At 33.9% G+C, this 12,178-nt stretch overlaps 1 protein-coding gene across 9 annotated transcripts in view; it reads left to right on the top strand.

Moving 5' to 3' along the window:
• The first annotated feature begins 4,852 nt into the window (after nt 1-4,852).
• Nucleotides 4,853-12,178, top strand: part of LOC123542017 (WD repeat-containing protein 49-like) — a 67,597-nt gene continuing 60,271 nt past the window's right edge. For 5 of the 9 annotated variants that reach the window (XM_053531049.1, XM_053531052.1, XM_053531050.1 and 2 more), the window contains exons 1-5: nt 4,853-4,999; nt 5,899-6,051; nt 6,746-6,806; nt 7,105-7,145; nt 10,578-10,656. In XM_053531049.1, the coding sequence (XP_053387024.1) occupies nt 5,930-6,051; nt 6,746-6,806; nt 7,105-7,145; nt 10,578-10,656 (303 nt within the window). In that variant the 5' untranslated portion in view covers nt 4,853-4,999; nt 5,899-5,929. Of the gene's footprint in view, nt 5,000-5,898; nt 6,052-6,745; nt 6,807-7,104; nt 7,146-9,312; nt 9,559-10,577; nt 10,657-12,178 lie in introns of those variants that run through there. The other 4 variants (XM_053531054.1, XM_053531055.1, XM_053531056.1 and 1 more) reach the window with 3 other exon arrangements.

Below are 12,178 nucleotides of genomic sequence, written 5' to 3' on the forward strand. Positions count from 1 at the left end.
TGCCGTTCTTTAACACTGAATATTGGTGATTATGAATCCAAATTGTTCCGATCAAACTTACAGCTTCTGGTATAATTATGGAGTAGATCCCGCATCATCTGGCGGTCCGTATTTGAGTGTTGGTCGGTCAAGAGTCAGGCCAACACAGAAGCTTTCATTTTTACTTCTTTCTCTTCTCTTTTTATATATGTTTCATTTGAAAGCAGCCTAAATCCTGTTTAAGGACGACTGGTACCAGTTTAAACCCGAAATAACATTCATACGAAATTTGTATTTCACGATAGGTATAAAAATTCAAAGAAACAGGATAAACGTTATCGTACGGAAATTGCCGTGTCATATTAATTACTTGTCCTCTAAAGGATCTGTTTATGTAACGAAAGAAGTGCGTGCATGTATATTATCGAGTGAAATGTTAAGTTTGCTGCACGTCTTCATAACAGACTGAAAATATTTTAGTCCTGACTGGGAATCGAATCCAGGACCTCTCACACCTAAGGCGAACACTCGACTACGTCGCTAAAAAGATAGCTCATACAGCAAGGCAGCGTAAGTGCACCATACACCATCCTGCTAAAGTTTGCCTTTCGCCAGGTTTCCATTTAGTTTTAAGTACAATGTACCCGGTAATTAGAAAATGGCTGCTGGGAGGGTAATGCGCAGTTATGGTCGCACCTCCAGTGTTTCTGACCTGTTGACCACCTTAGGCTACAGACCACTTGACCTGCGTCGTACTGACAATTTGATTATATGTCGGCTTATTTATAGTAGTCGCCGCCGGTAACCCATACGGGCGACTTCTCCAGTAATACTAACACCTTAGTGGGAGGATAGTGCAAGATATAGAAGACGCTCCAATTCCTGAAGCTTTTCTGGTTCTTTTAGCGTGTCAGGTATAAAGCATCTATACAAAAAAAACTATTATCCCAATGCTTGTAATTTTTAGTTGGAGGAGTGAGGCTTGAACTCACGACCCCTGGTTTCGTAGTCAGACGTCGGTTACCGCTGGACTGCATCCGTGCGTACTGACGAACTACTGGAATTATAATTTATGATATCACAGACAACCTAGCTGTCATCCCAAATGAACCGTATCTAACTTCCCAAGTAAAACGACAGACCTACAAACAAATTATTACAAGGATATATTTTTAGTACATTTGGAATTTCCCTTTACAGCTGATTGTTTTCATTTTTCCACGCACTATTGTTCTCTGGAACTCACTCCCTGAGAATATTGTCTCTCCTGGAGCCAACCAGTTCAGTCCGGCAGCCTGCCAGGTTTAACATGTGTCTTCCTAGAAACCTGTTCCGTTTTTTTTTGCTTGTCTTAAAGGTCCAATACTAAGGAAAGTGAACATTTTAATTTCTTTTAAAAAGCACAGAAACTATTTCATTTTATTGGAAAATGAAAGTTGGTATGTAGAAATTCGAAATAAATCGCAGTATATGTACAATTATTTTTCTATGAAGTATGAAGAAAGTTAAAAAGACCTGGGGGTCATTCTGTCGATTCATTGAAATTTCAACATAATACACATACATTTCTCTGAGTTCCAAAGACCTTTTGTAATTTTTGACCTGCCAATTTTCATTATTTAGTGTCTTGCAGAAGTCTATGCACTGGCTATGAAAAAAATTGCCAACTCACTTTCCCTTAGTAATGGACCTTTAAATAAAGTTTGTATATACATGAACTCTTCTCCTTTACGCTTTAATTCCTTTCTCTCTTTGTCAGTTGACTCGCGTCAAAGTCTATGTCTTCGCGAGGACTTGGAAGATAGATAACGTGTCAGGACGAAAACCCGCCGCGGTAACGTGGCATGCGGGGTCAATGATATAGATAAAGATAGCAGGCATAGCTGAATTGAAGATATATATATATAATTACTAAGTATACTGTTATGAACTTCGGTTCGGAGAGGTTAATGCATGTCTACAAGAATATGATATATTTAGTGAAGATGCATCTTGTCGCCCAAATCGCTAGCTGTTTCCTTCAGTAACGGACCTAAAAGCTGAACACTTAATGCTATAGTTACTAGACAATATATTGAAGTAAATATGTGTCCAGGTTTTTTCCCCTTCTGGATAAGGGCCTTTAACGAGGCCCCTTCCCGTCAGAAAACTTCTTCTTAATGATACAGTTTTCGTCAAAAATAGACTTCACATCAAGTTTTATTTTATTCCCCTTTGCCCAAATACTGATCTATTTTCCCCCAAATCACAGGTCTGGGCCCCTTCCCCTCTTGGTAAAAGATACCCTGGTGTCAAATTACCTTCAAAGGGTATAGGCATTTTGGCGCTACACGTTATTTTGTCTGTTGTCGTTTCAAAATCTTTTATCGCGGCATTTCAAGTTTTTCATTTTAGCATAATCTAATATATGATAAAAAAATTGGTATCTATAATATTCATGTAAAACAAATGTGTATAAAGGATATTAATGGACTGTACGGTATGATCCACACAAAACATAATAAAGTGCAAAAGCACATACAAGCTTACACGTTTCAAGAAAGCTTTTGATGCCTATAACGTCATCTATAAACTTGCAAAAGGTACATCTATATAAACTGACTTCCATCATGTAAAAAATGGGCGTGAGTGGAGGTTTTACACATTTCATTATGCACCTGTCAATATTTTGCCCGCCCGGGGGAGCGGCGGGCATACACGGGACTTTAGACAGAAGACCATTCCCGACAGGCGGGAATTAGACAAACATTGGATGTACCAACAAGGCTCTAGGGTGGGATTTAGACAAAAAAGGTTGTCTCTAGGGTGCGGATTTAGACAACAATTTTTTTGAAATGTGAAATTCCCCCGGGTCAGCCCGCCGCCCCCCTGGGCGGGCAAAATATTGACAGGTGCATTACCTCGCATGAAGAGACTCAATCAAACCGATCCTGCTATTTAATATGTTGTTGTAGAAAATGGGGGAAAAGCTAATTTGAGAGAGGTGTACTGATAAGGATATTTGTTTGTTTGTTTTGGGTTTAACGCCGTTTTTCAACAGTATTTCAGTCATGTAGCGGCGGGCAGTTAACCTAACCAGTGTTCCTGGATTCTGTACCAGTACAAACCTGTTCTCCGCAAGTAACTGCCAACTTCCCCATATGAATTATCAGAGGTGGAGGACTATTGATTTCAGAAACAATGTCTTTTAACAAATAGTCACGGAGAACATACGCCCCGCCCGAGGATCGAACTCGAGACCCAGCGGTCCGTAGACCAACGCTCTTACCTACACTGATAAGGATAGTCTGGTTATCTGCCCCTACGTCACGGGTACGCCTAAATAGCGGAAAACACTTTTTTTTGCAAAAAACACTTTAAATAGCAAAAAAAGCTCGGCATTTGTTTATTTCTTAATTTATTTACATGATTGTTTTTTCATATCGGAAATAAGATTAAGAGACTAATAAATACGAAATATGAGCTTGATATATCGAAAATTGGTGAAGTTATTAAATGTTTTCAATGCGCACAATGAAAAAATCTTTTTCCGCTATTTTCACATTTGATATTTAATAGCAAAAAAAGTTCGGCGTTTGTTTATTTTTTAATTCATTTACAGGATTGTTTTTTCATATCGTAAATAAGGTTAATAGAGTAATAAATACGAAAAATGAGCTTGATATATCGAAAATTGGTGAAGTTATTAAATGTTTTCAATGCGCACAATGAAAAAATCTTTTTCCGCTATTTTCACATTTGATATTTAATAGCAAAAAAATTTCGGTGTTTGTTTATTTTTTAATTCATTTACATGATTGTTTTTTCATATCGTAAATAAGGTTAATAGAGTAATAAATACGAAAAATGAGCTTGATATATCGAAAAATGGTGAAGTTATTAAATGTTTTCAATGCGCATAGTGAAAAAATCTTTTTTCCGCTAATTTCACATTTGATATTTAATAGCAAAAAAAGCTCGGCGTTTGTTTATTTTTCAATTCATTTACATGTTTGTTTTTTCATATCGTAAAATTAGGTTAATAGACTAACAGATACGAAATTTGAGCTTGATATATCGAAAAATGGTGAAGTTATTAAATGTTTTCAATGCGCACAATGATAAAAATATGTTTCCGCTATTTTCACATTTGATGTTTAATGGCAAAAAAAGCTCGGCGTTTGCTTATTATATAATTTATTAACATTTTAAAGCAATAGTATCATAAATAATGTATATAGACTCATATGTACGATACTTGACCATGATATATCGAAAAATGTTTTAAGACCAGTATCTTTTTATTTTCTTTTTTACTGGGTAATTGCGGGGGCATCACCTTTAGTTTTTTATATAAAAAATATAGAAATGATACATTGTAAATTTCTTAGAAAAATCTTATGCGTAAAAAAAGACAACAAATCTTGATGGACTTGTCACGGTATAGAACTTGAATATTTAAACGGGGAGAAAATGTGTAGGCGGCCGGATAGCTCAGTGTTTTCCGCTATTTAGGCATACCGCTACGTCACTAGCACTCCGCGTAGCTGTACGGCGGGAACCAGACTATGGTAAGAATAAGGGAAATAACTTCTTTTTTTTTCGTTTTACACAAATTTTCATGGAAGCATTGAGATCGCTTCTACGCATGAACAATTTGACCCATGAGAGGCCGCATACAAGATAATTCTTCCGATCTGTAAACTTCGCGCACCTGTTGGGTATTTGATTGGAGTTTTTAGAAACGAAAACATTTTTAGAAATTTGATTAAAATAGCAAAAATAAACCAGAATATAATAAATATTTAAATGTATAACTATTTATAAAATTAAAGAACACTTCTTGCATTTTAAGATACTTCTTATAATTAATGATGATACACTGTAAAATATATAATTCGTTCAAATGTAATGGCTTTATAAAAATCCATGGCAACTTTGGCAACAAAATGGCGGCTCGCGGAAATTTTGACAAATGAAGAGAATTTGTTTTTGACGCGAATTCGCTGACATTTAAAGAAGCCTATCTCCAATAGTACTTGTATCCTTAAACGTTTTTCAATTTCCAGGAGTAAATAAGTGTTGTCATTTAAGCTGCAGTTAAGTTGAGCAAAAACATGAAAAATCCATTTTTGAAAGCCTTTTTAAAGTTTTTATTTCAAGAATAACCATGATAACACTCGAATCAGTGTGTACTGCTGGTGTATCCAGGTCTGTGTTTAGTAGTCTGAAATGTGGTTCTCAAACATTAAGGAAAATTCTAGACAAAAATTCCCCTGTGCTCTGCCCCCCACTCCCACTGAGCTTTTGTCTGTTGAGTATTGTCTTTGTGGATTATTACTGTTATTACGCATTTACTGTAGACTCTTCATTCTTCTAACACTAAGATCTACTAAATTTATACATTCCCTATTTTGACCATTGCGACAACTTCGGATTTATCAGTCAAACCTATGTATGATATCCTATCGCAGATATTTGAATTGTATCGAAAACCGGTACACTCCTTGAAACAACAATGGCCTTGTGCTAGGACTTAATTCTTATTCTGTTGTGCATAATGCTTTCCCTGACTTTCATTAGGGCAACTACCACTTGTTCATTTCCTGCTGATAAATTGAAACAGTGACCATATTATGTTTTTATCTAGTTTTCAAGACATAACCTTACAGTTTCACGCTTATTCCTCATCTTGGTCTGCAGATGAAGATAGTGTAATGTGTAACATATGCTGAAACTGCTGGTTTTGGTTTTGAAAACTGCATTTTAAAATTTAATTTTAGAGCATTTCCCAAATTAAGTCTTTGGATATTCAACCAGTTATTGGTGATGACAAGAATTGGGAGATACTAGTGTTTACACTTGAAGAGTCTTACACATGCCTATAGCTTAGATCAGATTCCTTGTTTGTGAACAATACTGCCTTAACAAACATACCAGATGCTTGTGCTTAGTGTTTAACAGGTGCAAAATGTCACTGAAAACAGCAAGCCCAACAAGATCATCCCGAGCAGACATGCTGCTGGATGGTACCACGTCTAAAGCTGGGATAGAATCTAGTCGCACTCCTGAAAGAACAGACAGGCAGGAAAGGTGAGTTCTCAGTACTGTTATAAACATTCAGGCTTGAGTTTTGAAACTTTTAAGAGTCTGTTATATTACAGAAAAGCATTGACAAAACACACTGAAATTAAGTTTTAAGAACTTACTTTACAAAGTATATATCCATCAAAATTTTCTAACAGTGTTCTTTATAATTCAGGCAATATTCTTAGGTGATTGATTTTAATTTGTACCAATTTTAGAACCATGTTTTTTTTTGTAAATAAAATAAGTCTTGTATAGTAAAATGTTAAATCATCTTTTTTTCCTATGATAGAAAGAAAAAACATACTGAAAAGGAAGTGCAAGTCATGAATAAACCAGTTTATTTTAAAAAAAAACAGATAACAAAAATTTATACAAATAGAACAGTGCATGTTAAATTTGATTTGAACACTTTTGTCCAATTCAAAGACTTTTATTGTTACTTTAACATGAGTTCATATACCAAAATTGTATCCTCCAGCTGACAGACTGGAAGAGACAGATAGGTTGAGTATATGTATAAGTTTAAAGACCCTCGGTAATTTCCGTGGGATTACGTTATCTCAGAATTCTACCTTGGTATTCTTTGAATTGAATACTAAGGGGGAATTGCCAATATCGCATGCAGATAATACATAATCAAAGGTATTTGTCTATAATTATGGTGCACTACCTAAACTAAAAATAAAATGCTTATCAGGAATACACATGCTGTTCAGCCAGTATACCTTAAAGTACGGAGACAGGCTTCATCAAAGGCTTCATCAAGTTTTCAGGGGCCTCCGTGGCCGAGTGGTTAGAGTCGTTGACTTCAAACCATTTGCCCCTCATCGATGTGGGTTCGAAACCTCATTTGGGGCGTAGAATTCTTCACGTGAGGAAGCCATCCAGCTGGCTTACGGAAGGTCGGTGGTTCTACCCAGGTGCCCGCTCGTGATGAAATAGTGCACGGAGGGGCACCTGGGGTCTTCCTCCACCATTAAAGCTGGAAAGTCGCCATATGACCTAAAATTGTGTCGGTGCGACGTTAAACCCAACAAAATAAAATAAATAAATAAATCATCAAGTTTTCATCCCTCCCGACAACCTTTGTTCAAGGGGTGAGATAAAATGCACGGTTTGAAATGCATGGTTGCATAATTATGTCTCCCACCACACACTGGTGTGGGAGACATATTGATTTACTCCAGTCTGTGTGTCTGTCTGTCTGTCACAAAGCTTGTCTGCACTCTTAAGTTGAACATTTCTCATCCGCTCTTCTCCAAACTTCAACAAAATGTGCCTGCCAATAAGTGCTCCGCCAAGTTCGGTAACTAGCCAAATTGGCCTAGGCCCTTCGGAATTATGGCCCTTGAATTACCAAAAACACTCAGTTTTCATGCGCAGTTTTGCCTGCAAACTGGCGCCTATACTACTAGTAGTATAGGCGTCCTTTTGGTGTCAAGACAGCGCATGCAAATGTGGATTAAGTAAACAGTATATAAAGACTGACTTACTATTTAGATGATTATAAGCAGTTGTGGGAGACATGCCATCTCTATTATATCTCTGAATTACATTAATTCTTTGCATTTTTTTAGTTGTTATATATTACTGTGTAATTATATGATTGAGTGGGGATTTTTTTATGGTTTGAAATGAAAATCCAAAATCATGCCTGTAAGTAAATAAGAATTAAAATAATACACTGTATATAATCCATAAGGGAAACTTTGCTTCTGTAATATGATATATATATTGGTTGAATTTCTTGTAGTTAAGTCCTAACTTAAAAGTACAATCATTTGTTCACTTAGCTATTCAGATTCTGAATATTTTCAGTATATAAAAATTATATCAGTCAGAACATCCTTGTTCAAATTTTCTTCAATTTGCAGAAAATTTTATTCAGTTGATTCTAGGTTGATGCCAGTTTTTTTCCCATATTCGGCCAATTTCACGTAGAGATGCAAAGTTAAATTGATACTCTGTTGTCAATGTTTTAATGTTTAGCGAATTCCCATATATGATTCATAATAGCATTATTATTATAATGTCTGTAAATATGTCAACTAAATTTTCTCAAATCCTAATTTTGAATGCGTATAGATCTCTCCATTTAATAAATTCCATAATTATTTTTCTTCTGTTTATTTCTACATTTTTTTTATCATTATCACTTTGACCCTGAATTTTTATACTATTGCCAGTAATTAATGTTTATCTGAAGATTTACTTTTGAACACATTTTGAACTTGTTATTTTCTGTTGCCGATTAATTCTGTGCAGGTACATTGTCTGACGGTCTGGGTTTTGTTAACCAACATGCACCTTTAATCATTGACTGTTGCAAGTAAGGCCTAAAAGAATTGTTTGTTACCGGTATCCCGACCGCCCCTAAAAATTTGCCGCGACCCAGTATGTTTTTATGGCGTTGGGAAAAAATTGATATTTCGCTATTTTTTATACTTTTCGCTTTATATTGCTCCTTTTTCATGGTAAAAAAAAATTTCCTACCTACATGTACCTATCCTATTTTTGGATGGGAATGTTACCAGAAACAAACAATATTTTTTTTTAAGGTCTACAATGTAATAATCTTTTTGGGGGGTTTGAGTGTGGTAATTTTTTTACTGTATAGTGATCAGGTCAGGTATTTTTGGAATTGGTGATCGATTCTTCAATACAATTAATAGATCAATATATTAGGGCACTCTGTACTCCTGTGAAAAAGAAACTTAAGATGTGTTTATGTAATAAGAATAAATTATGGGACTTTATGGCAGCAGAAATGTAACACCATTATTTGGGTACCAACTGATACAGAAGAATGCATGTTGAAGGTTAAATACTAATGAATACACAACTGATATAGAGAAATATTTAAAAACATTAGATATTAATGAATACTTATATGAGATATGAACAAAATAAAAAAAAATATAATTGCATGTTTTAAACTTAATGTTTTATGTTTGGTTCTCTTGTTAATGAGAGGATGATTGTTCATAATTTTTACAGTGTTTTGTGTGCATTGAATAATCTTTATTTCAATACTGTGATACACGAATGTGACTACCTGTATTAGAAATTAAATTTTTGATCTTTTTTTTTAGATTTTTGAAAAAAAAAGCTATTTTCTTAAGTTTGGATAATTATATTTCTTGTTTAGTTAAATGTACTGATATATAGTTAAATTTAAATAGTCACATTAGATTTTTTCATGAAAATGAAAAAAAAAAACGACTATACAATAACAGATTTTTAGTCATTCTACAGAAATGTGATATTTTAATTATTTTGTTTTAAAAAAAGGATATATATTCTATAGGCAGACATAATATGACCCATTATTAACTACCTATAAAATTAGCAGAATCAAAAACATTTATTTTAAACAAATCTGGATTGAGGATAGTACTTTCAATTAAGATATTATTAACCTGTTTGGAATTATTAAGAAATGGATGACCCAGTGTATATATACAAGGATATTGAGTATCCTCCTGAGTCATCAATGAGCCAAACACCAAGGTATAATTTTCTTTATACTTAAGATCCCACTTATCGAAGCAACTTATACTAGAATCCCTCCCCTCAAAGCAATTTAACATGCTCCAAGTTTTTTGGTGGTAAAAAGGTTATAAGTCCACTCACTTTTCTATTTTTGGAAGTGGTCTCGAGCATTCACTTCTTGGCATAATGTATTTTTGCACAGCATTTCTATAAAGCACTAATGTTTTGAAGGAATTTTTCATCAAAGACACTTTTGAAATGATAGAGAAAGACAACATTCCACCTTTGATTTTAAATTTGTATATATTTTGCAGCCCTTTTTTTGTAAATTTGGGGAAGGGTACCAGGTCCCTTTTGGAGGGGAAATTTACGTCGCGAAATCATTGTTTGGAGGAATATATTTGCTGAAAAGTTGTTAAAATCAGGACTGAAAATCAAAAGTAATTTCATTTTTTTTTTGCATGGGGAATTTTTGGCCAAGGTGGGGAAAAAAGTATATTTTTTAGATTGGGGAATGGGGCCGAATTTCGGCCCTAAAATCAGCATAAAAAAAGGCCTGTTTTGTTCATGTACCATTTTAACATTGTCACAGACATATCTTATGTAATAGATGAATAATTTTTTGTATAAGTCATGGTCCAAGCTATGAAGTGGTAGCACTAAGTTTTCCACAATTATACTTTTCAGGAAAGTTGTTTACATGCCATGGATACAAAAATTGAGTTATTACAAATAGGCATGTGATTTTTCAAGACTGATTAAGAGTTCAGGCTTTTGACTACCATAATTTCCCTATATGTGTATAATTATTTTAAAGGACATTTCAAGCTTTAGATTGTAGATTTTCTGGCATAATAATGCTTTTTGACTGAATTCCAGGCATGTACAAAGAAGATGAAATCAACCATTAAAATGTTTTATGATTATATTTTCCAGGGCAGTCAGGTTACCACAATACAAATACAATACAAATACTGAAGTATTAAACAGAAGATAGAATATATACCATTTAAATGTTGTGTTATTACATTTTGCAGGAAAGTGGTTACCATGGATACAAAGATTGAAAATAGGTTGAATATGAAGGACCTGGACAGATTGCAAGATGCATTTATGGTATGGAATTTATTTTTGGGGGGAAACTTTAATTTTTTTGGTCAGTTGTCAACACGTTACAGTTTTCCATAAAGGTACTATAGTAACTGTCCTTAATTTGAATCAAAGTGTTTCTTGTTTCCCTTCAAAAATAGTAAAACAAAAGTGTTTTTCGTTTGTATATATTATTGTATTTTTTTGTTTTTGAAAAAATAGAGATTCTTATAGATTACATCTTAAATTTTACTACCGTAATCGTACAGGTATAGGCCGCATTCATGTATATAAAGACGCAGTAAAAAAATATCTGCAGATTTCTGGAAAAATGACTGTACACATGTATTGGTTGCAGAAAAAAAAGGATGTCAAAAACATGTAAATTAATTTGTAAGGAAATGCAATTTTCCCGGCATCAGTCGGCCATTGTTGCGGCACCCGTAATTTTAACAATTTTCAATATACCCTTTTGCATGCTTCTTAATACTTATATAATGTGTATACATATATACACAATTTTGAATTTTTTTTATGTCTTCTCTGTCATTATAAGTCGTGTTGCTAAAAAAGTTAATGTCATTGAATGAAACCATTCTCATTTAATTATAATTAAAAAAAAATTTTTTTTTAATTATTTATTTAAAATATTTGAAAATTAGAACAAATACCTTTTGGAATCAGCAGTGAGTGATATTTAATAGTGAATACAATACAGTGCTGTTTTTTTTCTGTACATTATTTACATACATGATCAGTAGGTAGTATAAGGTTTTGTCTCCAGATAAAAAATACATAGGTTTATTACCAGTACTTGTTTTTCAGTGACAACATAGAAAGTATTCAGATGATGACCTAACATTATTTTATTATTATTTCTTCTATGAAGAAGCCTTCAAGTCAAAACATGTTGTAAAAGAGATAGTAAAATAGTGTTTGAACATTAGTGTTGTTTTCTGTTATTTACTTTATCTGTGAAATATTGGAATATTAGAGTGACCTATGTATATTTTCGCAGCAAAATCTATCAAATATATTTTTCACTGGGAAAAATTTTGAAATGGGTAAAATAGTAAAAACTTTTCACATGTAAAATTAAACGTCTTTTACTCTTAAACATCATACTTTTATATTCTAGCATAAAACTGCTGTTCTTGTCATTTTTCGGAGTTGTTTTAACAAGAGAGAAAACGTGTGTTAACAGAGAGATTCTTGCGCTCACTTGCTGTTATTATACCTTTTTATCTACGCGCATTCTGTGGCAAAGCGTTAAGTTTAACGTATTACGGCTCCAAAACGGATAATTCAAATGGAAATGACGTCAGTTTGAAAAAACAACTTGGATATTCTCGTATGATTTCATGAAAATTTAATGACATTGAGGGATAATGCATTCATTTATTAGTTTTTTTCCCCGCATTTTATGCTAGAATAGCATTAGCGCATGTTATTTTCATGTTGTAACGTCTTCAGAAACCCTCGGGATATGTTGGTACCCTCGCCCTACGAGTTTGAGCACCAACCAATTCCTTGGGATTCTGCAGACGTT

This window comes from Mercenaria mercenaria, chromosome 19 (assembly GCF_021730395.1).
Source record: "Mercenaria mercenaria strain notata chromosome 19, MADL_Memer_1, whole genome shotgun sequence".
Classification (NCBI taxonomy): Eukaryota; Metazoa; Mollusca; class Bivalvia; order Venerida; family Veneridae; genus Mercenaria; species Mercenaria mercenaria.